At 37.3% G+C, this 27,584-nt stretch overlaps 2 protein-coding genes across 4 annotated transcripts in view; one reads left to right on the top strand and one right to left on the bottom strand.

The window, feature by feature from the left end:
• CDKL5 (cyclin dependent kinase like 5) overlaps window positions 1–27,584 on the bottom strand; it is a 190,398-nt gene that overhangs the window by 111,896 nt on the left and 50,918 nt on the right. For all 3 annotated transcript variants that reach the window (XM_082608915.1, XM_082608917.1, XM_082608916.1), the window contains 2 exons: window positions 16,352–16,578; window positions 13,778–13,812 (listed from right to left, as the gene is read on the bottom strand). In XM_082608915.1, the coding sequence (XP_082465041.1) occupies window positions 13,778–13,812; window positions 16,352–16,415 (99 nt within the window). In that variant the 5' untranslated portion in view covers window positions 16,416–16,578. The remainder of the gene's footprint in view (window positions 1–13,777; window positions 13,813–16,351; window positions 16,579–27,584) is intronic.
• Window positions 1,132–2,235, top strand: LOC309796643 (actin-related protein 2/3 complex subunit 1A-like). The gene has a single exon (XM_082609904.1). The coding sequence runs from the start codon at window positions 1,176–1,178 to the stop codon at window positions 2,181–2,183; it is 1,008 nt and encodes a 335-aa protein (XP_082466030.1). The 5' UTR covers window positions 1,132–1,175; the 3' UTR covers window positions 2,184–2,235.

Raw genomic sequence — 27,584 nt, 5'->3', positions numbered from 1 at the left:
AATTTGTCACCAGTAGACCTGCCTAGTAAAAACTGTTTTAAAAAGTTCTTCAGAGAAAGAAAACGATATAGGCCAGAAAGTCAGATCTACACAAAGAAAGAAAGAGCATTGGAGAAGGAATAAATGAAGGTAAAATAAAATCTATTTTTCTTATTCTTAATAGATAACTGTTCTAAGTAATAATAGTAATAGCGTATTTGCTAATTATAGCAAATGGATAAGTAAAATGAAAGGTACCTGTACTATCTGAGAAGCAGAGTAGAGTTATCCGGTAGTGGACTTAGATGATAAGTTGTAAATATACACTGTAAACTCCAGAGCAACAACTAAAAACCCTTTTTTAAAGAAATGTGATGGATATGCTAAGACAAGAGAGAAAACAGAATCATACAAAATGGTCAACTGAAACCAGGGAAGGTAGAAAAACGGGACCTGTTATTGTTTAAAAAAAAAGAAGTAGGGCTTCCCTGGTGGCGCAGTGGTTGAGAGTCTGCCTGCCGATGCAGGGGACACAGGTTTGTGCCCCGGTCTGGGAAGATCCCACATGCCACGGAGCGTCTAGGCCCGTGAGCCATGGCTGCTGAGCCTGCACGCCTGGAGCCTGTGCTCTGCAACGGGAGAGGCCACAACAGTGAGAGGCCTGCATACAGCAAAAAAAAAAAAAAAAGAAGTATAACAAACAGAAAAGTTACAAACATGGTTCATATTAATCCAAGTATATTGATACTCACTTTAAATGTGAATGGCCTAAATATACCAATTAAAAGAGATTGTCAGAGTAGATTTTAAAAACTCACATTAAATATAAAGATACATCTAGGTTCAAAGCAAAGGGATAAAGAAAGATATACCATGTTAATATTAATCAAAAGAAAGCTGGAATAGCTATATCAGTTTTAGACAAAGTAGACTTCAGAATGAGAAAAATCATCAAGGATAAAGAGGGGCATTAGAAAATGATACACTCTCCAAGAAAGCATAGCAATCCTTAATATGTATGCACCACACAAGACAGCATCAAAATATATAAGGGGCTCCCTCTGGGCCTCGGTCCTCTGCCCGCGTCCGCCAGAGCCTGTTGGTGTCCACTGACCAGAGTCTGCGAATTCAACGCTCCGAGCCCGTCCGGACGGTCCCGACTCCCAGCTGTCTATCCTTCGAAAACACTAAGAATAATGTCCCTGCATCAGTTTTTACTAGAGCCAATCACCTGCCATGCCTGGAACAGGGATCGTACCCAGATTGCCCTTAGCCCCAATAACCATGAAGTCCACATCTATAAGAAGAACGGGAGCCAGTGGGTGAAAGCTCATGAATTCAAGGTGCACAACGGACACATCACAGGTATCGACTGGGCTCCCAAGAGTGACTGCATTGTCACTTGTGGGGCTGACCACAATGCCTATGTCTGGGGTCAGAAAGGTGGAGTCTGGAAGCCGACCCTGGCGATCCTGAGAATTAACTGTGCAGCCACTTTTGTCAAGTGGTCCCCGCTAGAGAACAAATTTGCTGTGGGCAGCAGAGCACGACTCATTTATGTTTGTTACTTCGAGTCAGAAAATGACTGGTGGGTAAGCAAGCACATAAAAAAGCCCATTCGCTCCACGGTCGCCAGTACACCCTGGGGCAGCACGATGCCTTCTGGTCAGCTGATGTCAGAGTATGGTGGCAGTGGCACTGGCGGCTGGGTGAACGGGGTCAGCTTCTTCGCCAGCGGGAGCCGCCTGGCCTGGGTCAGCCACGACGGCACCGTGTCTGTTGTTGATGCCTCAAAAAGCGTGCAGGTCTCAACTCTGAAGACAGAGTTCCTACCCCTCCTGAGTGTGTCGTTCGGCTCGGAGAACAGCGTTGTGGCTGCTGGCCATGACTGCTGCCCCATGCTCTTTAACTACGACGACCGTGGCTGCTTGACCTTCGTCTCCAAGCTAGACATCCCGAAACAGAGCATCCAGCACAACATGTCGGCCATGGAGCACTTCCGCAACATGGACAAGTGGGCCACGACCAAGGACCGAAACACAGCCCTGGAGATGCTGCACCAGAACAGCATCACTCGAGTGTCTATTTATGAGATGGACAAGCAAGACTGTCGCAAATTTTGCACTACTGGCATTGACGGAGCCATGACCATTTGGGATTTCAAGACCTTAGAGTCTTCTATCCAGGGCCTTTGGATACTGTGAAGCTGAGCGAGCCTCCCAGATCCAGCATGAGGACAGACAGGCTGCACCGAGCAACTCCGCCATTCACATGATGGGGAGGAGAGCCAGCCTCCAGGAAACACTGAAAACGCATATGGCGCAAACCTTGCTGTGTGTTTTGTTTGAGTGTAATTGGTGAAAGTGTTGGTTTTTTAAAAGCAGCAGTGATTTGGGGTGTTTTTTTTGTTTGTTTTTTTCTTTTGCTATTTCATTCCATTCTTGACCAAAGCTTCTCTTTAAGTAGCTTATTATGGAAAATTGTCACACTAACTTAAAGGAAGGGGTGGGGGAGGTATATAAATTGTCTGTTAAAAAATTAAATAAAAATACTGAACAAAAAAAACAAAACAAAATATATGAGGCAATAGACCTGCAAAGAGAAACAGACAAATCCACTATTATAGTTGGAGACTTCAACACCCCCTTTCAGTAGGCAAAAAAAAAGAGAGAATAAAGATAGGTGAATTGAATAGCACCATCAAGCAACTAAATCTACCTGCCATTTACATAATACTTCATCCAACAGCAGCAGAATACATGTTCTCAAGCTCACGTGGAATATTCATCGAGATAGACCAAATTCTGTACCACAAAACACAAATTAGCAAATTTTAAAGAATAAAAATCATACAAAGTATTTTCTCACACCACAATGGAATTAACCTAGAAAACAATAACAAAAAGATAGATGGAAAAATCTCAAAATATTTTGCCATTAAACAACACATTTCTAAATAATACATAGGTCAAAGCGGAAATCTAAAGAGGACTTTTAAAATATTTTGAACTAAATGAAAATGAAAATACAAATCAAAATTTGTATGATGTAGCAAAAGCAGGGCTTAGAGAAAAGTTTATAGCACTGAAGGCATATATTAGAAAAGAAAACAAACTTAAAATCAATAACCTAAGCTTCTACCTTAGGATATAAGGCAAAGAAGGACAACTTAAGACTAAAGCAAATGGATAAAAGGATAGAACAATAAAAATTATAGCAGTAATCAATGAAATTGAAAACAGGAACTCAGTAGTGAAAAAAATCAATGGAAACAAAAGATGGTTCTCTGCAAAGACTGACAAAATTGATAAACCTCTAGCCAGGATAACCAAGAAAAAATGAGTGAAGACACAAATTATTAATATCAGAAATGAAAGAAGTGTCATCATTACCAACCACGTGGACATTAAAAGGATAATAAAAGAATATTATGAACAAATCTATGCCTACACATTTTATAACTTAGATAAGTGGACCAATTCCTTAAAAGATACAAAATTTACACAAGGAATAATAGATAATCTGAATAGGCCTTTATCTATGGAAGAAACTCAAACTATAATTAATAAACTTCCCAGAAAGAAAGTCCCATACCTAGACGGTTTCACTGGTGAATTCTACCAAACATTTAAGGAAGAAATTAAGGAAGAAATTCTCTACAATCTCTTCCAGAAAGCAGAAGTAGAGAAACACTTCAAAGCTTACTCTATGAGGACACATTAGGGTATTACCAATACCAAAACTAGACAAAGACATTAAAGAAAGGCAAACTACATGAACACAGATGTAGAAATCCTCAACCAATATTATCAAATCAAATCCAGCAATGTATAAAAAGAAATACACATCTCAACTACGTGGGATTTATCCCAGGTATGCAAGGCTGGTTCAACATCCTAAATTCAATTCATAATCAACATATGAAAGTAAAAACACCACATGATCATACCAAGTGATACAGAAAAGCATTTGACAAAACCCAATACCCATTTGTGATAAATACTCTTAGCAATCTAAGAATAGAGAGAACTTCCTCAACTTGATAAAGAACCTCTACAAGAAACCTGCAGTTAACATCGTATTTAATGGTAAGAAACTGCATGCCTTCCCACTAAGCTCAGGAACCAGACAAGAATGTCCTCTCTCACCATCTGTATTAAACATTGTACTGGAAGTCATAACTAATACAAGACAAGTAAAGGAAGTAAAAGGTATACAGATTGGGAAAGAAGAAGTAAAACTATTTTGTTCACAGATGACATGACTGATTATGAAGAAAATCCCAAAGAATTTACCCCCCTAAAAACACTGGAACTAATACGCAATTCTAGCAAGGTCACAGGATACAAAGCTAATATACAAAAGCCAATCACTTTCCTATACACCAGCAAGGAACAACTGGAATTTAAAAATTAAAAACAGTACCATTTATACTATCACCAAAAGAAAAAAAGTACTTAGGTATAAATCTAACAAAACAATTGTAAGATATGTATGTGAAAAACTAAATAACTTTGTTGAAAGAAATCAAAGAGAAAAAAATCAAATGGAGACATATTCTGTGGTCATTGATTAGAACACACAATATTGTTAAGATGTCAATTCTCAACTTGATCTACAGATTCAGTGCGATCCCAATCCTAGCAAGCTATTTTGTGGATATCAACAAACTGATTTAAAAGGTAAAATAGAAAGGCAAAAGACCTGGAATAGCCAACACAATACTGAAAAAGAACAACAAAATTGGAGGACTGACACTACCTGACTTTAAGACTTACTACAAAGCTACAGTAAATCAAGACAGTGTGATATTGGTGAAGAACAGACACACAGATCAATGAAACAGAACAGAGAACCCAAAACTAGACTCAACACAAACACAGCTGATCTTTGATAAAGAAGCAGAGGCAATCCAATGGAGAAAGAAGTCCTTTCAACAAATGGTTGAAATAACCTAATCAAAAAATGGGCAAAGGACTTGACTAGACATTTCTCCAAAGACATACAAATAGCCAAGAGCACATGAAAAGATGTCCAACATCACTAATCATTAGTGTCATGCAAATCAAAACCACAAAATGATACCATTTTACATCAACTAGGATGGCTACAATAAAAAAAAAATAAGGAAACAAGTGTTGGCGAGGATGTGAAGAAATTGGAACCTTTGTACAGTGCTGGCAAGAATGTAAAGTGGTGCAGTCACTGAGGAAAACAGTTTTGTGGTTCCTCAAAAAAGTTAAACACAGAATTACCATATACCTAGCTAGCGTTTCCACTTCTTGCTATATACCCCAAAAGAACTGAAAACGGGGACTCAAACAAAACTTGACCACAAATGTTCACAGCAACACTATTCACGATAATCAAAAGGTGAAAACAACCCAAATGTCCATCCACAGATAAATGGATAAACAAAATGTGATATGTCCATACAACAGAATATGACTCAGTCATAAAAAACGAATGAAGTAATGGTACAGGCTACATGGATGAACCTCAAAAACATTACACTAAGTGAAAGAAGTCAAACTCAAATGGTCACAAATTGTATGTCATTCCATTTATATGAAATATCCAGAATAGGTAAATCTATAGAGAAATCAGATTGGTGTTTGCCAGGGATAGAGAGAGGGAAAAACAGGGAGTGAGTACTTAATGGGTATGGGGTTTTCTTTTGGGGTGATAGAAGTGTTTTGGAACTTGATAGAGGTAGTGATTGTACAATATTGTGAATGTACTAAATGCTACTGAGTTGTACACTTTAAAATGGTTGGTTTTACATTACGTGAATTTTACCTCAATTTTTTTTAAAAGAAGGTCACAACATTGTAAATCAACTATTCATCGATTAAAAAAGAAAAAAAGAAGATGGGCCTATGAGGCTTACTTCCTGGCTCTACCACCTACTAACTTGTATGGCCTTCAGGAAATTAATCTATTATATTTGAGCATCAGTTTCCCTCATGTTAAAGGAAGGTAATTCTTTCTAACTTTTATAGTTGCTCTGATGATCTAAAGAGTAATGAAAATAAAGCACCTAGCATAGGACTTCCCTAGCGGCACAGTGGTTAAGAATCCGCCTGCCAATGCAGGGGGACACGGGTTCGATCCCTGGTCCGGGAAGATCCCACATGCCGTGGAGCAACTAAGCCCATGTGCCACAACTACTGAGCCTGCCCTCTAGAGCCCACGAGCCACAATTACTGAAGCCCGCACACCTAGAGCCTGTGCTCTGCAACGAGAAGCCACCGCAGTGAGAAGCCCGCGCACCTCAATGAAGAGTAGTCCCTGCTCGCAGCAACAAAGACCCAACACAGCCAAAAACAAACAAATAAATAAATAATTTATATATTTTTTTAAAAAAGCACCTAGCATAGCACAATGCCTGGAAGTTAAGAGGTACTTGAAACAGAGATTATTACTATTGCTTCTTAACTTAATTTCTCATTTATGGCCACTTGAATTATATTAGGAAGATATCTCAAGTTTTTTTGTCTCCAAAGAATTTAACTCTTCATATTTGTGAGAATGTCCTTCTCTTGAACTCAAGTAATCTTTCATAGTCTCAGTGGAGACTGTTTTCTTCTTTGTATTCCTTTTGGATGAAAAGAGAGCTATTCAGGCCAGTGATGGAACACAGTCAGGGTGAATAGATTGTATATGTCTCTGTATGTCCAGTTCCTAGCAAACTCCACTTCTCCGTTCTGACAGTTGATCATGAACGAAGTAACCAATATAAAATTTCCTACTTAGCCAGCCAAAAGATTTACCCAAGCCCAGCTCAAGGGAAAAGTAATTTTCAGTGGAAGTTCCACACTTTATTAATTCTATTCCTCAAACTCCAAGAGCACCAAGGGCAAAGAGACAAATAGAAACTGAGATTGTTGGTCCACTGAGGCCACTATGCTGTTTCCACTGTATTCTCCTAGTTAGGGCTGCTCAGCATTAGAAGTCAGCAAACTTTTTCTGTTTAGGAAGGGCCACAAAATAAATACTGTATTTTAGGCTTTGTATGTCATACGGTCCCTGTTGCAACTACTTAACTCTGTCATTTTAGCGCAAAAGCATCCATAGAAAATACGTAAATGAATGAGTATGGCTATGTTCCATAAAATAAGAGGCGGGCCAGATTTGGCCCACAGGCACTCAAAAGATTTTTCTTAAACAAATATTTGGTTGAATTTTACTTTGTAATACCATGCCTAGGACACAGTGCTTTAAGTACAGGAGGTAGAAAAAAATTTTAATTTGATTTTTTTAATTAAAATGCTTTAACATAGGAAACAAACCTTTAAATTAAGAAATAGTGGGCTTCCCTGGTGGCGTAGTGGTTAAGAATCCGCCTGCCAATGCAGGGGACACGGGTTCCAGCCCTGGTCCGGGAAGATCCCACATGCCATGGAGCAACTAAGCCCGTGCGTCACAACTACTGAGCCTGCGCTCTAGAGCGCGTGAGCCACAACTACTGAGCCCATGAGCCACAACTACTGAAGCCCGCATGCCTAGAGCCTGTGCTCTGCAACAAGAGAAGCCACTGCAATGAGAAGCCCGCGTGCTGCAACAAAGAGTAGCCCCTGCTTGCCGCAACTAGAGAAAGCTCGTGCACAGCAACAAAGACCAAACACAGCCAAAAAATAAATAAAATTAAAAAGAAAGAAATTTAAAAAAAAGAAATAGTAAAGCTCAAAAGCACTGCAGAATATGAACTATAGTTTCTAATGGTATTTCAGGGGTGGGTTACTTTTTATATAAAAATAGATCCCCATGTACTACTTTCCAGTTACTGATTTCAACAACTGATAAAGAGTTATGCTTAACTATTTTAAAGTGTCCACTATACGGGCATTTGTTGATCAGTTCCTTTTCTTACATTTCCAGTGAATATATATTTCAGGCTGTGTAGAAAAATGATTCACACTCGTTTTTGGTTCCTGAAGTTTTAAAGTCACATTAAAGAACTAGTTAAATCCCTTAAGCAGAGACATTTATCAAAGACGAATGAAATTACTCATCTTAAGAAGATGTAGAAAGAATGTTCTTTCTCTCTTTTTTTAAATGTTTATTAATTTATTTATTTGACTGCTCCGGGTCTTAGTTGTGGTGTGCAGGCATGTGGGACCTAGTTCCCCGACCAGGGATTGAACCCGGGCCCCCTGCACTGGGAGCACAGAGTCTTAACCACTGGACCACCAGGGAAGTCCCAAGAATGTTCTCTTAAAGAAGGAAATAATTTTGTTTTATGATTGGCAGAAAAGGGGACTTTAAAGTCCATCTAGTGCTCCAGCCAACTCGGCCTCTAGACTGGGGGGCTGTGGAGTAGGGGGGGGAACTGAGTCACTATAAGAAGGACAAATGAGGTAAAGCCTTCTGTGTAGACAATGCATGCAGAGCTAGTAGTGGGGCTAGTTCTAATTTGACCATTCCCTTATCTCATTTACTAAAAAACAAACAAACAAACAAAATCCAGATTAGGACGATGAGGATAAAGGCAACAAGGAAGCCTGCAAAAGCCCCAGATTCTTCTGGTTCCCTGAAGAAGTCAGACTCATCTGGAAATTGACACCTGAGCCATTGTTTCTTTTACTGATAACAAGACAACAGAAACATGGGTAGTTTTTCCTATATCAACAGACTAGCGGAATTGGAAATACAAAATATTATAGTACAAAGAAGTACGATTTTGGTGAGACTTCTGTCGTGTTCCAGAGACTGTTCTACAGTCAATTGGATCAGCAACAAAAACCCGGTCAAGATAGGAAACCACACAGAAGTAATGGTTCTACATGAGTGCCTCCGTAAGAAGAGGCAGATGTTTTCCCCCATTAATGATTCCTACTATCTTTGTTCCTGACCTGAAGTCCAGTTTAACACTGACATCTCATTAATCTTCATAACCTGCAGTAAATTCACATAATTTCAGACAGTGCAATTACCTAAAAAAAGATTATGATAAAATAATCAATTAATACTGAAATACTTCCAGCTTCTTACAATCTTTATGAAAAACCCCAAGCCTCGCTATAATCTTCTTCAAATGCTAGAAATTTTGTACACAAAAGCAAGAAACTACATCTTATTTTTATTTAAATAAGGAGGAATAAAATGACAAAGTAAATAATATAATACCCCATATATTCTGTTTCTCATTGTTGACATCTTTTTTAAGTTTTAAAAACTCAAATAACATGTAAAACCTAAAACTAAAAATTAAGGAAAAACATGTTTTATTTAATGTGGGAAAAAACAAGTTTATTTTGGTCTAGTAGAAAATAACTGTATGGTTTTAGATGGCAACTATAAATAATCTGTTATATTGATAATGGTTCATTGACTTTTCCTCAAGCATCTTCTCAAAATAGTTTGATTAAAAAAAAGTAACCAAATCATCATTCAGCTTTTTGGTGGAAAAATAAAATTAATCTGAAAAAGAAAAATGGAATCATTAATCCAAAATGCATATTGCTTCCTAAAAATGAAGGCTTATAACAAAAGACAAATTTGTGAATATTAAGTAATAACAAACATCCAAAGAATGCCTTTTAGTAGGGGAAAATATGGGTATTCCTAACTAGAAAATATTTAATCAAATCTACTCTTCCTACAACTCTCAAAAGAGAAAAATGACACAATCCAGATCTTCTCTATCTACTCTCTCCTTACCCTCTTGCAATTTGGCATTAATGTATCATTTGACTTAAAGAAGTCATTAATAAATGGCATTCTTAAATGAAATGGATTTTCTCACCCCTCAATCCTTATCATTATGGATCTTTTTTATGGATTTTTAACACTATTGGTGAATACCATTTTAAGAAAATCTTTCTTCCTTGCTTTCAAGAGGTCTACTCCCTCTCCTTTCAGTATGATCATTTTAAACACGTCTTTCACTCTGCTCTGTACTCCCTCTTGGAAGGTTCGTATCATTTCACACTTCCATCTCAGGTTCAAGGTAGCCATTTCTGGAGTCAGATCAAAGCCTGGTTTCACCACTTATCAGCTGCATAATCTTGGCCCCATTACATAGCCTCTCTCTGACTCAGTTTCCTCATATGTAAAATAGGGATGAGAGTGGGGATTGTGGGGATTAAATGTAAAACATCAAACAGAGTGCCTATCTACCATATATGGTAGATGCTCAATATGTGGTATTTACTAATATCAGGTTTGGTATTCTATTGACATTTTATTCTTTATTATGAAAGCCAAACTCATTATCTCTCCCTCCAAACTTATACACCCTTTACAAGTTTCCCAGTCAGATGAATGATACTAATGCTTTTCCAGTTTACCACAAATCCTTGGGATCACCTTTAATCCCTCCACAGGGACCCGCCACTGTGCAAAAGCTCTCTACAGTGTCCTTCCTTTTTGGTTCTGTAATTTAAGTCAAGTTTATCATTTATTTAATACTTACAGCTGTACCCCAGTACTGGATTATTCACAGCTTTGTATAACTAGCTATTCAAGAGCATTCGTTACCTACTACTTCAAAACAAACAAAAACTTCTCATAAGTCAACCCCGGCCATAGGAAAGGAACTACATGAATCAGCACTTCTCTGTCCTAGGCTCAATTAGCATCAACCTCCAACCTCTCTCTATCCTCTCTCTTGCCTCAAGTTCTAATCGCATCTCCCTATTTCATCTCCATTCCATTCTCCCTACTTTGTTGTGAGGATGACCTTTTTGAGTTTCTGGGAAGAAAAGTGTACTGTAAAACATGCCTCCCCTCTCACAGGCACTTCAAAGCAGACACGTAAAGAAAAAGAAAATCAGCAATGCACATTTACAGGGCAAAGGTCCAAGCCAGAACTTCTTCCCAGTGCGAGTAATCATAAAGCTCCATAAAGAGTTTAACAGTCACTGCTAAGAGTGTTCATATACATGCCAATATGCATATATAACAATAAACAGAAGTTGTCAAAAAGAGAGTACAGTTACATTTTTCTTTTTTAATTGAGCAGCATTTATTTCAGTAAATTAAGAAGTATGATCTTTGGTCTGGAATAGCCCAACATCATATTATGTTCACAAAAGACAAGATATATCTGTTTATAAACATGACCTCTAAATTTCTTGCAGCAGGACACAGATTAAAACAGTGACTTTCTTTCATACTTGTTCAAATACACCATATGCTAGGAATTATTTAATTGTATATACAATCATAGCCAACATTCTCAGAAAGAGATCAAATTTATGCATGTGATCACATATACCTGTGTAAGTAATCACAAGAGACCTGATTTATACATTTTTATAAGTATTTTATTAAAAATTTAAAAGGTATGCAAAATATATGGGCATGATCACTTTACACATAATAAGCACAAAAGGGAGGATTATATCCATTTTTGACTATAATATGAGATTTCATAGTTATCCATTCGTTTGATCCTAACGGGTCAATCTTATCAGAAGCATCAAATTCTCTATTTTTGGATAGTGGGGTAAAGATTTGAAGGCCTGATTCTAGCTGAAAAAAGGGTATACTGGAAGAAGTCTAATGATTAAACAGTTGCAAATTCTAGAAAGAATTTTATATTACTGAGTTCGGCACTAATTTATGCTTCAAATTTTCCATCCAGTGCTATCTTTTTAGGTACATGAAAGGAAAAAGCAACGATATTCAGACAGCTGGTCTGTAGGGCCCTCACTTAGTGAAGGGCAGTAAAAAAGAGGTATTTTTTTTTAGATGCGATCTCATTTGCAGCAATCTCACAGGTTATTTTTTATCTATTCTTCTATCTATTCAGACAGACCATAAGACATACAAGGGCAAGAAAACTATGGTTTATTCATCCTTGTAACTCAAAATGCCTTGCACATGGCCACTAAGAATCAGAGTTCACATTTAGAGTCGGTTTCCCAAGAGCAGAGATGCCTGTTCTCGTCCACTTTCACTCCGAGCCCATCTTGCTGGCACTAATAGTGTGTATTATGAGAACGAGGTACCGTTAACAAGCATGTTTTAACAAATGAGTAAACCAGATATATGGAAAGATAAAAACAATATATTCAACTAATAAACTTTATTTGCACATAAAAGGCAGGAGAGCTTAGATAAGGTCATGCATATGGTTGATTCTCTGTTGTGCAACGGAAACTAACACAGTATCGTGAAGCAATTATACTCCAATAAAGATCTATTAAAAAATTTTTTTAATTTAAAAAAAAGAAAGTATAGGGGAAAAGGTCACGGGAAGAAGTGTGACAATGACTGAGAGAAAATACTGTTGGAAGATTTGTCATTATATATCAGAAATCCCTGGGTTTTAAAATTCAAGGATTAAGACTAAGAACTGAAGCTTCCATTTGCTACGCTGTATCAACAGAGCCATAGTACAAAAAGGGGTATTATGTTCATGAAAGAGTCAAATTTAATTTGGACACTAACAACCTATTTCCCCTGAGTAGTATCTACCCAAGAATTTTATTTTTTTAAAGCTTCCTAAATTTATTTTAACTCAAGGCACCTCCTTAAAAGCACAGCACTTCACTAGAGAGCTATTTGTTTAATTTCAAACTGCAGTGATATTTCTTAATTAGGAATTTAAGGTGCTAAATTTATTTTGATTATATTTAATTTATTATTTTAAATTCTTAGTCATCCTGAATCAAGAGCCAACAGTATTCAAACCATTTTTTTAGGATTTACTGGCAGAGATCTTCAGATAACTATTATCAACATAAAATAACTCAAACACCCGGTTTCAAGAATAATAGAAAATTCTTTGAATTAAAGAGATTTGTGATGTAAAATCCAAAATACATCAACTGTCATGAAGCCTTAAATTCAAAATGTAAGTAATATTTTGTACAATGGGACAGAAAAAGCAAACATAAAAATTATATCATCTTTATGTATGTGTGTCTATATATATATATATATATAGACACACACACACACACACACATACATATATGTTATGACAGATTGACAGATTTGAGAGTTTAAATTAAATGGCTTAGGCTAAATTGCTAAGCTCATCTCAGATATAAATTATATCATTATAAAATATCACAAAAAACTTTAAACCTTGGCCTTAACAAATTATACACAAAATAGTATGAGGTCAGATATTAATATTCAAACTAGGTATACCATAATAGAAAAATATTTAACCTAATGTTTGAAATTGTTACAGGTTCAACACTTGCCATCTTAAAGGTAGTCTCTGAGTAAAACATCCTCAACACTGAGCAACACCTATGGAAACTTGAAATAACCTCCCTGAATAACTGGTGATTGTTAATCATAGTCAAATAATCTATATATATAAGATTCATTTCAAGGCTGTTCAAGGGTGATCAACCACAGCTAATAGTCAATCATACACTATTACCCCAAGCCCTATTTCATAACCAAACACCTATCCACTACCCTTCAAAATCTGGATTCTGACCCAATAAGCAATCTAAGTTATTGGGTCTACAAGAAAAATATTGACATGAAACTCCTCCTTGCTCTTAAGTACTTGAACATAAATTAAATCTGTCACTACTTTGATTTCTTCTCTACCATCTTTTCTCTCTTCCCATTGGGCAGCTTTTCACCTACACATAGGTCAGTTGAAAAAAAGAGCACATGACTGTAAAGAACTAACTACTTAATCATGATAAAGCTTACCCAAAGTAGTCTCTTTTTTCAGGGTTCCCATATTAATTCTCCTTTATTAAGCATCATCATCATCATAGCCAGTTTTAATTATATGCCCACATGCACAGAACACTACATTAGTTTCAAAACAGTTAAACATATATAGATATTTTCTTTTTAAAAACTATGTACTTACCTTGTGTCTGCATTTAAGTACAACTCCATAGGCTCCTATAATAAAAAGAAGTAAACAATTAGGGGCACGTATACAAATTACAGCTCTTGGAGACTGTAGAATCAAAGTTCTATTATATTTACATTGGTTATCAATATATGGTATAATAATGATTCATAAAATGATAATATTCTGCAGTGATAATGCAATGAGCCATATACAAAGAGAGCATGAATATTTATTATACATTTTTTATAAACCAAGAGTATAAGCAACCCATTTCCCCAACAAGTGCATATTCTTAAATGTTTCTCTTTTTAAAGAAAATTTCACTTGAGGCATTTTTAAACTTAAGTTTAAAAATTTCTAGAGACAAGATTTGGACACAAGAACTTTAACAGTAAATTAAAATTACCTCAAAAGATTCTAGGGAACTCAAACTTTAAGAGTTAATGGCTTCACAAAGGTAGGCTCAAGCATGGAGCCTACCAAATATGTTCTCTGTCCTAGGAGACATTTAAATTCTCTTCTAAGATCCTGGAATGTTTTCCCTGACTGGCAAAATAGTACAGGCCTCACCTCAGCATTCCAATTAATAACTAGTAGGAGTTGCTAAATTTTTGCCATAAATATTAAAATCAATGGCACCAGCAGAGGGGTCCAAGGATCTCTGGCCATTTATAGCCAAGCACTCCCACTTTCTTTGATATATTTCAAATGAGATACATCACTACCTTTTGGGTTACTTATACTATTAACTAGCCAGTAAGCTACTTCCTTAGAGGCAGAACACAGAGTTGACGGCAAGAAAATTGAGGCAAAAGTTATAATGTGAAAAAATTTAATTAGGAGAATCAAAATATAATATATGATAACTGAAGTTTGTAGAAATGATTGACATTTACAGACGGGCAAAGCCCGTGTTCATCTCTGAGAAGAGGACTTCAGGGAGATGAAATTAGGAAATGTGTCTCCAACAGAGTCTGGAGAGCCAGAATAAGTCTCCCTCACCCGGTAGAGATGGATGAATCTTATTATCACAGTTAGGATGAACCCAGCCATTACAGCCATCCAACTCAACTCCACAATCACCAGGCAATCATCCAATCCTCATTTAACTGCCCATGCTAGATTTTCTGTGGGGTAAAAATGCACTGCTTAGGCTGTAGGGATGTAGAGTTTGCTTGACAGTTTTTAATTTCCTTCATATATATGTATTTCATAGCCAGAAAAGCACCTGAGGTAGTTTACAAAGAAAAAAAAACATATAGCAATGATGGTTCTGACTACAACTTAAAACTGACATATTCTGATTTATATAACAGTCTGGTAGTTTTAGTTAATCTAAGCTGATCCCTGAGAAGATTATCACCTATGGGTATAATAAGAAAAACAAGGCTATGATCCAGAAAAACGTAGGCCCAGAATCTGGAACATTCCAACCCTGTTACACCCAAGGAGCTGACCTTCTCCAGCGAGTAGCTTTACGGCATGTCTCTATGATACTTTTGAAAAAACAAAAATAAAAATAATAAAGAAAGCAGGTATTATAAAATTAATAGTAGATAAGACATTGAAAATGAATTTTATCTACAGAATTAATATCAATGAAAAACAGGAAAAGGAGTTGACTGGTGAAGGAAGAAGGATCCATTCTTTTTATATGGTTTCAAACTTCGGACCCTGAAGCAAACACCCAATGATTAGACAATATTTTAATTCTTTCTATTTATTTGAAAATGATTTAACAACTTAATATTAAAATCCAGAACGACTATCCTGTTGACATAGGTAAATTTTAAAACTTCTTTTGAAATTCAAAATATACTTGAAAATTCTGAAATATCAAGTTTTTGTAATATTTGCTTTAAAGATACAGATGCTAAGAAACCATAATTATAAATCACTTATACCGTGTTAACAGAATCATTTATCAAAATCTCCATAAAGTTATCTTTAAGTCAAGAGCAAAAATTACTAACAAGGAAAAATCAGGAAGATTTATGAAAATGAATGACCATATTTCATCAAATTGGTATCACTGATTATAAGCATTAGTACTACTAGGAAAGAAAAAGTGCTGTCAATCAAACCATGACATGCTACTGATTATAACACACATCTGATTTCAGAGATGTTAAAAAATGACCAAATTATGTGGTTCAGAATTTATAAAATGTGATTTGTTATTCTCAAAGACAAATAGAAGTTATTTATTCATTTATTTATCATGTATTAAGGAAAATTTAACATACAAGTTTTAAGTTAGTCAAAATAAGCCTAGCTGACATAAAAAGTAAATGTAACCAAAAAAATGTAGACTAAAGAAATCATGATTGATAATGAAAAGAATGAAATGAAGGCAGCCTTAAGAAATCTCTGATTTCTTAAACTTTGAAGGATTTTTAAATGTTATTAAGATTCAATTGGAGAATAAGACCCAAATAGTTTAAGAGTAATTTTACTTTTAATATTCTACTCTTAGGCACTTATGTGAATTGATAAAGGTTAAGTTAACAGAATCTGAATTAATAACTTTTTTGGTGGTAGATATAATTGTACATTGCTCAAAAACTCAAGGAATGCTAAACTTACCTTCACCTACAACCCCAAGGATCTCAAATTTATTCATCACATTACCAATGTTAGGAATCTTCATGAAGACAAACTCCTCTTTTGATGCAAGCCACAGAACATGGCATCAAAAAAGAACTTCTAAGAAAGTTGTGCAGTAAGTAGAAAAAATGTCCAAAGGAAGAAATTCTCACAGGTTGGCAGGAACTCTCACATATTTGTCCTAATGTGAAGTATTAAATGATTCCCTGAAAGAACAAACACAATTAAAAGTCATACGTTTTATTTCTCAGTACTCTAATAACCGAATCAATCTTTTTGTACAGTCCTTTGAAAACCACATTAATGTTTCATACACTACTACTGCTGCTGCTGCTGCTGCTAACAATAATAGGAGGGAAGAACCCAAAATGAAACACAAATGAAAAAATGTACCTAACTGTATTTGAAATGAATATACAACTACACTGAAGGAGGCTGGGGGAAAAGAATTAACCCCAGGTAACTTCTGAAAGCAGTATTTTAACTACATACTCCCCTTGAACCAAAGACAAAAAGAAATATAAACAAATATTATACTCAGTTATTTGTTTTTACACAGAGATATGAAACTTCTTCATGTATATTCTAGAATTGAGCAAATAAGTAAATGCACCGTGGACAATGTGGGTTTGGTCTCATTCTCATAAAAGGAAGTTACAAAGATGAAAAGGGGGAAAGCTTGGAAATAAGAGTTAACCATATAGGGTCAGTTCTTAATATAGACAGATGTACAAATAGATATAAATGTGTATGTAAATATACATACACACATACATTCTTCCAAAAAGGTAAAACATGAATCTAACCATAGGCAGCAACAGACAAGCCCAAACTAAGGGACATTCTACTCAATAACTGACCTGTATTCTTTAAAAATGTCTACATCATGAAAGACAAGGAACAACTGAGTAACTGTTCCAGAAAAGAAGATTAAGAGTCACGATAACTAAATATAATGCATGATCCTGGATTGGATCCTAGACAAGAAAAAACATGTTTTGCTATAAAGGGTAACTGATAAAATTTAAATGTCTACAGATTAGATAGTAATATTGTATCAATGATAATTTTTTTGTTTGTTTCGACAATAGTAAGGTGGTTACATAAAACAATGCTCTTGTTTTAAGAAATGACAAGATGGATGAAGGTGTTCAAAAGGTACAAACTTCTAGTAATAAAATGAACAAGTCCTAGAGATGCAATGTACAGCAGGGTGACTATAGTTAATAATACTGTATTGTATATTTGAAAGTTGCTAAGAGAATAAATCTTAAAAGTTCTCATCACAAGAAAAAAATATGTAATTATGCGTGGTGATGGATGTTAACTAGACTTACTGTGGTGATCATTTTGCAGTACATACAAATATCAAATCATTATGTTGTACACTTGAAACCAATGTTATATGTCAATTATACTTTGATAAAATAAATAAATAAGGCACAGCCCAGATCTCTAGGATAAGACAGTCTAATAAAAAACTTAACCAGGGGGCTTCCCCGGTGGCGCAGTGGTTGAGAGTCCGCCTGCCGATGCAGGAGACACGGGTTCGTGCACCGGTCCGGGAAGGTCCCACATGCCGCGGAGCGGCCAGGCCCGTGAGCCATGGCCGCTGAGCCTGCGCGTCCAGAGCCTGTGCTCCGCAACGGGAGAGGCCACAACGGTGAGAGGCCCGCGTACCGCAAAAAAAAAAAAAAAAAAAAAAAAAAAAGCTTAACCAGGGCTTCCCTGGTGGTGCAGTGGTTGAGAGTCCGCCTGCCGATGCAGGAGACACGGGTTCGTGCCCTGGTCCGGGAGGATCCCACATGCCGCGGAGGGGCTGGGCCTGTGGGCCATGGCCACTGGGCCTGCGCATCTGGAGCCTGTGCTCCGCAACGGGAGAGGCCACAACAGTGAGAGGCCCGCATACCGCAGAAAAAAAAAAAAAAAAAAAAAGCTTAACCAGAAAAAAAAGAGGAAGAACACCAAAGTTTTTAGAGATAAAGTTTGCAACTTAAACCGTTCAGGAAAAAATATGTATAGTGTATGGAGGAAGAGAAAGAGAGAGAGAGAATGATAAAGCAAATATGGTAAAATATTAACATTTGGGGAATAGGGGTCAAGGGTCTATGAAACAGGAAATTCTTTATACCATCTTTGCAAATTTACATCTGAAATTATTTCAAAATAAGTTCTTTTGTTTCAAAAAAACCTATCCTATCTTTAAGAAGAACAGCTGTATCAATATATAATATTGGTTTAAAAGGAAGAAATAAATATAAACCAGTAAAGAAATTTTTTTTGCTGCCTATGAAATTTGAAACTTTTAAAATATATGAGTACCCCATGTGGTGTAAAGTACTGACATGAAAAAGTGTGCCGCTCTGGACACTAATAGTAGGAATGTAAACTTTCTAAAGGGTAAAATGTCCATAATTAAATGCTTTTTAAATGTTCATATCTTGATAAATGTATCTGACAAAAACCTACAATATCATTCTTAAGTGTGGAATATTTAGATAGTCCCTTTAAAAATTAAGAAGGTGACAAGAAGTCCTACTATTAATACTTATTGACATTACTATTAAACATTATCCTAGTGGGTTCCAGACAGCTCAGTAAAATAAGAAAAAATAAATGAATAAACTATATAGGACTAGAAAGAGGAAAATGTGATAGAATTTACAGATAATTATTGTCTACATAGACAATTCAAAGGAATCTACAAATATTAGAATTATAAGTGTTAACAAGGTAGCTAAATATAAGCTCAATCTACAAATATCAACTGTATTTGTAAACATCAATAAGAAACAGAAAATGTAATTTTTAAAAATCATCTTTACAATAACAAAAACGGCACTTAGGATTTAACATAAAAGACACTCAAGGGCCTCCATGGTGGCGCAGTGGTTGAGAGTCCGCCTGCCGATGCAGGGGATATGGGTTCGTGCCCCGGTCCGGGAGGATCCCATATGCCGCGGAGTGGCTGGGCCCGTGGGCCATGGCTGCTGAGCCTGCGCATCCGGAGCCTGTGCTCCGCAGCGGGGGAGGCCACAACGGTGAGAGGCCCGCCTACCGCAAAAAAAAAAAAAAAAAAAAAGACACTCAAGACCTCTATTCATATATATATATATATATATATATATATATATATATATATATATACACACACATACAGACACATAACATATATAGATCACACATATATATGTATGTGTGCATGTGTGTGTGTATATATATATATACATATGTAAACTTTATTCAAAGGCATTAAAGATGACGTATATCAATGAAGTTATCCCAATTTTAAGGCTAGAAAATTCAATACTATAAGAATATCAATTGTCTCCATATTAATCTATACAGTCAATGCAATTCCAATCAGAATCCCAAGAGGGTTTTCTGAGGAATTATAATAATCTGATTCTAAAATATATGTGGAAGAGCAGAATTCCAAGTACAGCCAACACCCGCCCGAATAAGAAAAATAAGAAGGCTCAGCTTTGAGGGGAGGATCTGGCAAGTTGCTCTCTACCAAATATACTGAGGGTTAGAATTGAGATATAGGACTTCCCTGGTGGTGCAGTGGTTAAGAATCCGCCTGCTAATGCAGAGGACAAGAGTTCGAGCCCTGGTCCAGGAAGATCCCACATGCTGTGGATCACCTAAGCCCGTGCGCCACAACTACTGAGCCTGCGCTCTAGAGCCCGCGAACCACAACTACTGAGCCCATGTGCCACAACTACTGAAGCCCGTGTGCCTAGAGCCTGTGCTCCTCAACAAGAGAAGCCACCGCAATGAGAAGCCTGCACACTGCAACGAAGAGTAGCCCCTGCTCTCCGCAACTAGAGAAAGCCTGTGCACAGCAACAAAGACCCAACACAGCCAAAAATTAATTAATTAATTAATTTTTTAAAAAAGAATTGAGCTATAAAAATTAAAACAGGGTGGTCTTGGCACAGAGATAGACAAATTAGCCAGTGGAACTTATATGAGAGCTCAGAAGTAGACCATACGTCAAAATCCCTATAGCTCCAAACCCACCTCCATGTCACTTCTCTGCTCAAAACCCTCCAGGGGCCTCCCATACCATTAAGAGTGAAAGTCAAAGTCCACATAAGCCACCAGGTCTTAACCTCCTCTCTCCTCTGATGTCATCTCTGACTCTTCTCTCCCTTGGCTTGCTCCACTCCAGCCACACTGACCTCCTTCCAGCTCAATATATAACAAAGTCACAGTTGTCCCTAATGCTAAATATTTGTCACCCTAATATTTACTTTAGGTCAGATTCTTATTGTCTGATTTTTCATTCAATATTTACCAAAAAACGTTTTTGAAAAAAGGCAAGAGAAAGCAGACACTATACTTATTTTAGAAAACAACTTTAATTCAATGGAATCACAAATTTTTAAAGGATGACTGTGACATCTAGAGAAAATAATGTCACAATTTCAAAAGAAATAAACATTTGTTCTATTTATTCATTTATTAAACAAAAAATTACTCACTGCCTAACATGATTCAAAGAATGGGTAAATAAGACACACGAGACAGTGGTGAACAAGATAGGCAAGGTTGGGCCTCCCTGGTGGCGCAGTGGTTGAGAGTCCGCCTGCCGATGCAGGGGATACGGGTTCGTGCCCCGGTCTGGGAGGATCCCATATGCCGCGGAGCGGCTGGGCCCGTGAGCCATGGCCGCTGGGCCTGCGCATCCAGAGCCTGTGCTCCGCAATGGGAGAGGCCACAACAGTGAGAGGCCCGCATACCGCAAAAAGAAAAAAAAAAAAAAAAAGATAGGCAAGGTTCTTGCCCTCATGGAGCTTCACATTTTACTGAGGGAGGAAAAAAATACAAGATTATTATCAGATAGTGATACATGTTATGAAGGGAGAAAAAGGAGTGATTACCCAGACAGACAGCCCCCTCTCTAAAAAGGTGACATTTGAGGTGAAATATCAATAACAAGAACGAGCCAGCCATGAAGATCTAAGTCAGTCACATTCCAGGTAAAAGATGCTCAGAGTGTTTCTGAGAATGAATCATTCTTTCATTTTCTACGGCTGATTTGGAAGAACACCCAGGAAACGTTTAAATATTCTACTCTCTGTCAATAATGGTACGGCTCATTTCAAAGGAAACTAGAGATAAATATTAAATTACTCCTACTAAGAAGACTCAGCACCCCCAAAAGTTCTGTATGTAAGTATGTATATATAAAGAACATTTGGTCCCACCTATTCTCTATGGAAATCAAAATCGACTAATGCAAACTGGGAATCAGAATTTAAATGTGTGAGTAAATATATAACATAGGTGTCAAGAACAGTCTTTTAACTACCAGTATTCATACTGAGGAAAAAAATTTATGCCAGGGGCTTCCCTGGTGGCGCGGTGGTTGAGAGTCTGCCTGTTGATGCAGGGGACACGGGTTCGTGCCCCGGTCCGGGAAGATCCCACATGCCGCGGAGCGGCTGGGCCCGTGAGCCATGGCCGCTGGGCCTGTGCGTCCGGAGCCTGTGCTCCACGATGGGAGAGGCCACAACAGTGAGAGGCCCGCATACAGAAAAAAAAAAAAAAAAAAAAAAAAAAAATTTATGCCAAACTGGATTTAACTACAATTTTATATGAATAACGCTGATTAATTTTTTTAAGGCATAAAAACTCAAGACACTTCAGCTTCAAGTAACTAAATGACTTGGATGAAATGTCCCTTTGAGGACAAATACAAATGCTGGAGGGAATACTTTTAAAGAACAGCCTAAAAAGCCCCAAAGACTTAACAAAATTATGAAGAATTACCTGGCTGAAATCAAGGCAAAAGAATAGAACCCAGAGAGGTAATCCAAATCACCCAAAACAGTTTTAGCTCACAGACACTTGAAGGAAGATTCAGAAAAAATGGGAGAAAAACAGACTTGCTCTTGAAACCTTTATAAATCCAGGGGCAAAAAGGTCAAAGGCAAAAGTGTTTCAAAAAAAATGGTACAGATGAACCATTTTGCAAGGCAGAAATGGAGACACAGATGCAGAGAACAAACGTATGGACACCAAGGGAGGAAAGCAGGGGGGATGAATTGGGAGATTGGGATTGAGATATATACACTAATATGTATAAAACAGATAAGTAATAAGAACCTGCTGCATATAAATAAATAAATAATTTTTTAAAAAGCGTTTCAAAAGAAGGAAGTATGATAAGCACCACTCACTTGGAGCTGAAACCCCAAAGAGCTATACTCCTTGGATAAAGGAAACCAGAAAAAAAATCAGTCCCAGGACAGACTTGAATTACAGCTTTATGTCACCTGAGTGACCTGAATAAACCTCTAAGTGTACCTTGGATTGAGGTGGTCCCACATTCAGATTGTTAGTACCAACAGTTGTCTGGATGAAAGGGGTGGCGGCAGGCAGTGGGGGCAGGAGTCTGCAGGAAGGTAACATGAACCTAGGCATCACAACATTGTTACAGATAATTTCTTGTTTACATCGTGCAGTACATAATCAAAGATAACCAGATGCACGAAGTAATAAGATACCATTAACAAGAACTAACAGAAATGACCAAAACAGAAAATGACCCAGAAAGACTTATAATATCAGAATTATCAGAAATAGCCTATAAGACCACTATAGGGTTGAATTAATAAAAGCAGAAGGGTTGAACATTTTGACAGAATTGGAAGGTCCAAAAGGTGGAAGAACAAATTGGAAAAATAAATTATAATTCCAGAACTAGAAAATAGAATACCACCAAGGGAACTCAACAGACAGTATAAAGAGAAAAAGTATCATGATACATAAGATTTTAAACATTTTTAAAACTTGAACAAATGAAAATATAAAGTATAGCAAAGAAATGCAGAATATCATTTTTTCCCCAAGCACACACATAACATTTACAAAAACTGATAAAGTGCTAGGCCATAATGCAATTCAAAGCAAATTACAAGGATTTTAATCCACGGACGATCTCTCTCCAAAATGCAAGTATGCAAGAAATTAGTCACAAAAGAAATAACTAGGAAATATTCATATGTTTAGAAATTAATACATTCTTAAAATAATCCATAAGTCAGTCAAAGAAGAAACCATAACAAACATTTAGAAGTAACAAAAATAGGGACTTCCCTGGTGGCGCAGTGGTTAGGAATCCACCTGCCAATGTAGGGGACACAGGTTTGAGCCCTGGTCCGGGAAGATCCCACATGCTGCAGAGCAACTAAGCCCATGCGCCACAACTACTGAGCCTGCACTCTAAAGCCTGCGAGCCACAACTACTGAGCCCACGTGCCACAACCACTGAAGCCCGCGCGCCTAGAGCTCATGCTCCACAACGAGAAGCCACGGCAAGGAGAAGCCCACGCACCGCAACGAACAGCAGCCTGTACTCGCCACAACTAGAGAAATCCTGCCTGCAGCAACGAAGTCCCAATGCAGCCAAAAATAAATAAATAAATAAATTTATTTATTTTTTAATTAGAAAATAAAAATTTAAAAAATACAAATTTGGGCTTCCCTGGTGGCGCAGTGGTTGAGAGTCCGCCTGCTGATGCAGGAGACATGGGTTTGTGCCCCAGTCTGGGAAGATCCCACATGCCACACAGCAGCTGGGCCCGTGAGCTATGGCCGCTGAGCCTGCGCGTCCGGAGCCTGTGCTCCGCAACGGGAGAGGCCACAGCAGTGAGAGGCCCGCATACTGCAAAGAAAAAAAAAAAAAAAATTCATGGGAAGAAGCTAAGACAATGCTATAGGAGGGAATTGAAAGCCTCATATATGCATATATCACAAAATATAAAAAAATAAACTAAGCATCTATCTCGAGAGGTTTTAAATAAAAGAACAGCAAAATAAATCCAAAGAAAGTATAAAGAAAGAAATAATTAAGAGCAGAAATTCATGAAATAGAAAACACACAGAAATAAAGAGATCAAAAGAGCTGGATCTTGGAAATCAACTTTGGAACTAATCAAGGACAAAAGAGAACTCAGCCCAGTCAACACACTGAATTCTAGCTTTATGCTATCCTGAGCAGAGAACCCAGCCACACCGTGCCAGACTTCTGACCTAGAGAGCTGTGAGCTAATATATGGGTGCTGTTTTAAGCCACTAAGCTTGTGGTAATTCATCACAAACAACAGAAAACTAATAAAACAGTATTATTTCATTTATATAGTTTTAAAACAGGCGAAGTTGAATTACAAACTATATTGTCTAGGTATGCATATATAAGTGGTAAATCTATTAAAAAAATAAGTGACCAAGGAAGTGTTTCTTTTAAAAATGAGGATATTTGTGGGAGGGAGACGAAAAAGGGAGGGGATACGGGAACATATGTATATGTATAACTGATTAAATTTGTTATAAAGCAGAAAAAAATAAAATAAAAAATAAAAATGAGGATATTTGGACTTCCCTGGTGGCCCACTGGTTAAGAATACTCCTGCCAATGCAGGGGACACGGGTTCGAGCCCTGCTCCAGGAAGATCCCACATGCCGTGGAGCAACTAAGCCTGTGCACCACAACTACTGAGCCTGCGCTCTAGAGCCCGCACGCCATAACTACTGAGCCTGTACACCTAGAGCCCATGCCCCACAACAAGAGAAGCCACCGCAATGAGAAGCCCGCTCACCGCAATGAAGAGTAGCCCCTGCTCGCCGCAACTAGAGAAGGCCCACGCACAGCAACCAAGACCCAAAGCAGCCAAAAATAAAAGTAAATAAATAAATTTATTTTTAAAAAATAAATAAAAAATTAAAATAAAAATGAGGATATTAATTATCTCTAGGGAGGAGTTGAGATTGATAAGAGATACATAGGAGGGCTTCTGGGGCACTGGTAATGTTCTATTTCTTGACTTGAGTGAAAGACAGACATTCATTAGAGTGTAAATTTGTTTTACGTATTTCTATGTTGTTATATTGCACAATAAAACAAGTTTTTAAGAAGTCAGAGAGTAATTCTGATAATGACATCATACACAAATAGTTCCGTGGTCATTTATATGGAGGCAAAAGATAATTTTTATCAAAGATAAAGCATTTCAATATTACATGAACCAAAAAAGTTTACCTGAACTATCTCTCTCCAGACTCCACATATTGCTGTGTGTCTAGTGCTGGGTATCGACAACAAAACCAAAAACTCCCAGTGATGGATAACCTGGATGATGACCACACTCCAAAACCATGCCAGAGAAGGAGCTGGTGAGGAAACTGAGCAAAATAGGCCTCAATGAGAGATGACTGGCATCCCAATGTGTGAAGACTCTTTGAAAGAGAGGGAGTAGAACGGGTGATTTGGGTTATTTCAGGGGGAATACCTAAGATCAGTGGTAGAAGTGAAAAGGAGACAGATGTCAGCTCAGTAGTGATTTGGACAATGATGAACCAACCATCAATGGTTACTCATTCATTCTATAAATATCTCTCAGATCCTACAGTGGGCCAGCCCACCACAGATGCTTCGGGATACAGCAATGAACAACACAGACAGAGCCCCTGCTCTCATGGAGACAATGAGGGGAGACAGATAATAAACAGACAAACACGATCATTCCAGACAGTGACAATTATTATGAAGGAAAGAAAACAGTCTTAAGATAGAGAGTTTTGGAGATTGAAAAGGCGGAGTAGGTAGATAAGGTAGTCTGGGAAACGCCTGTGTGAGGAGGTAAAATTTGATCGAAATCTGTTTAATTAATGTAAAGAAGCCAGCCATGGGAACAGGGATGTGAGAAGAGCATTCAAGGCAGTACAGAGTCTTAGAGAGCCTGATAAATACAAGGAACAGAAAAGATCTGTAATCCGAAGCACAGCACACTAGAAGGGGACCTGCAGGGGGCAGGAAGAGCCCGCTAGAAGCAGTCTGGCCTGGCCGTGGTATTAAAGAGTTGTGTACTAAATTAGATGTCCTCTAAGGTCCCTTCCAACAAAAAGATTGTAAGAATCTCTCAAAAATCGTTTGAGTTTCTGATTACCAACCATTAACTTTGTAAACAAACAACAGAATGCTTTTTAAAGTGGATTTGTCTTGCACTAAGAAAGACACCTAGAATTAAGCAATCTTGTCTCTGCATTGGCAAGCAGGTACCTACAAGAACTGACAGAAATGTAAGGCTTATAATTTATTTCATATATTATTAGTATTGAATTTAAGACCTGTCTGAGCCTTGAATGCTTCCTATGTTGCTGAAATTATAATCTTCATCTCAATGGTTCTTTTCTTCTTCCCAAAGAAAGTACAAAATCAGTTGAATCATGAGTTTTGTTTTTGTTTCTGGCATTGTTTTTATACATACAAATGAGAGAGCCATTTTGTCACTGAAATTAGATAGGAATGAATTTGGTACATGACAAAACTTCTGCTATAATAAGAGGGTTTGAAAGCATCTTAAAACTCGTGATCCATGTACGGAAAGAAATCATTTCCGTGGAAAGCACAGCCTTATGAAAAAAACATCCTACTCTCTTGCAGAGAATTCTCCATGTTGACTCTAAGTGAGGAGATAATGCACTCCTCACTCCTATTTAGTTTTCTTCCTTCATGGGACCACCTGACATATTTAATAGGATCTTCATTTTGCTTTATTCCCCCAATAGCTAAGAGTAATTTGATTCATCAATCCATTCTCTATAATTCAGTTCCCATTAAATCAAACTGATACTTGAATTATCATGAGTAAAATACACACAGTTTAATAGCATAAAAATTTCAAACTGTGAACAAATGTAGGGATACCAAGGGGGAAGGGGGAGTAGGATGAATTGGGAGATTGAGATTGACATATACACACTACTATATGTAAAATAGATAACTAATGAGAACTTGCTGTATAGCTCAGGGAACTCTACTCATTGTTCTGTGGTGACCTAAATGGGAAGGAAATCCCAAACAGAGGGGATATATGTATATGTAAGGCTGATTCACTTTGCTGTAAAGCAGAAACTGACACAGCAGTGTAAAGCAACTGTACTCCAAATAAATAAATAAATAAATTTTTTAAAATTTCAAACTGTGAAACATGTAGGTTGCCTCCGCACCCTTTACCCTTAGAATCCTTCCACAAGGTAGGAAACCCAGTCAATGCATCTCCTACCCAGTTACCTGATATTTCTCCTAGCACTGCCAACCCTCCTAAACTCCCAGCCCTTCCTGAGAATCTGAGGGCCTCAAGGTTCAGACAGAAAAAGAGAACTAAAGTGGGATCAGAGAAATTCAGAGTTCACACTA

The sequence above is a fragment of the Mesoplodon mirus genome (genome assembly GCF_964341445.2).
Source record: "Mesoplodon mirus genome assembly, chromosome: X".
NCBI lineage: Eukaryota > Metazoa > Chordata > Mammalia > Artiodactyla > Ziphiidae > Mesoplodon > Mesoplodon mirus.
The sequence above is the reverse complement of the archived record's forward strand: the minus strand, read 5'-3'. Positions and strand labels throughout refer to the sequence as shown.

Coding starts and splice junctions, on each gene's coding strand:
- LOC309796643 (XM_082609904.1), top strand. CDS start 1,176: ATGTCCCTGCATCAGTTTTTACTAGAGCCAATCACCTGCCATGCCTGG.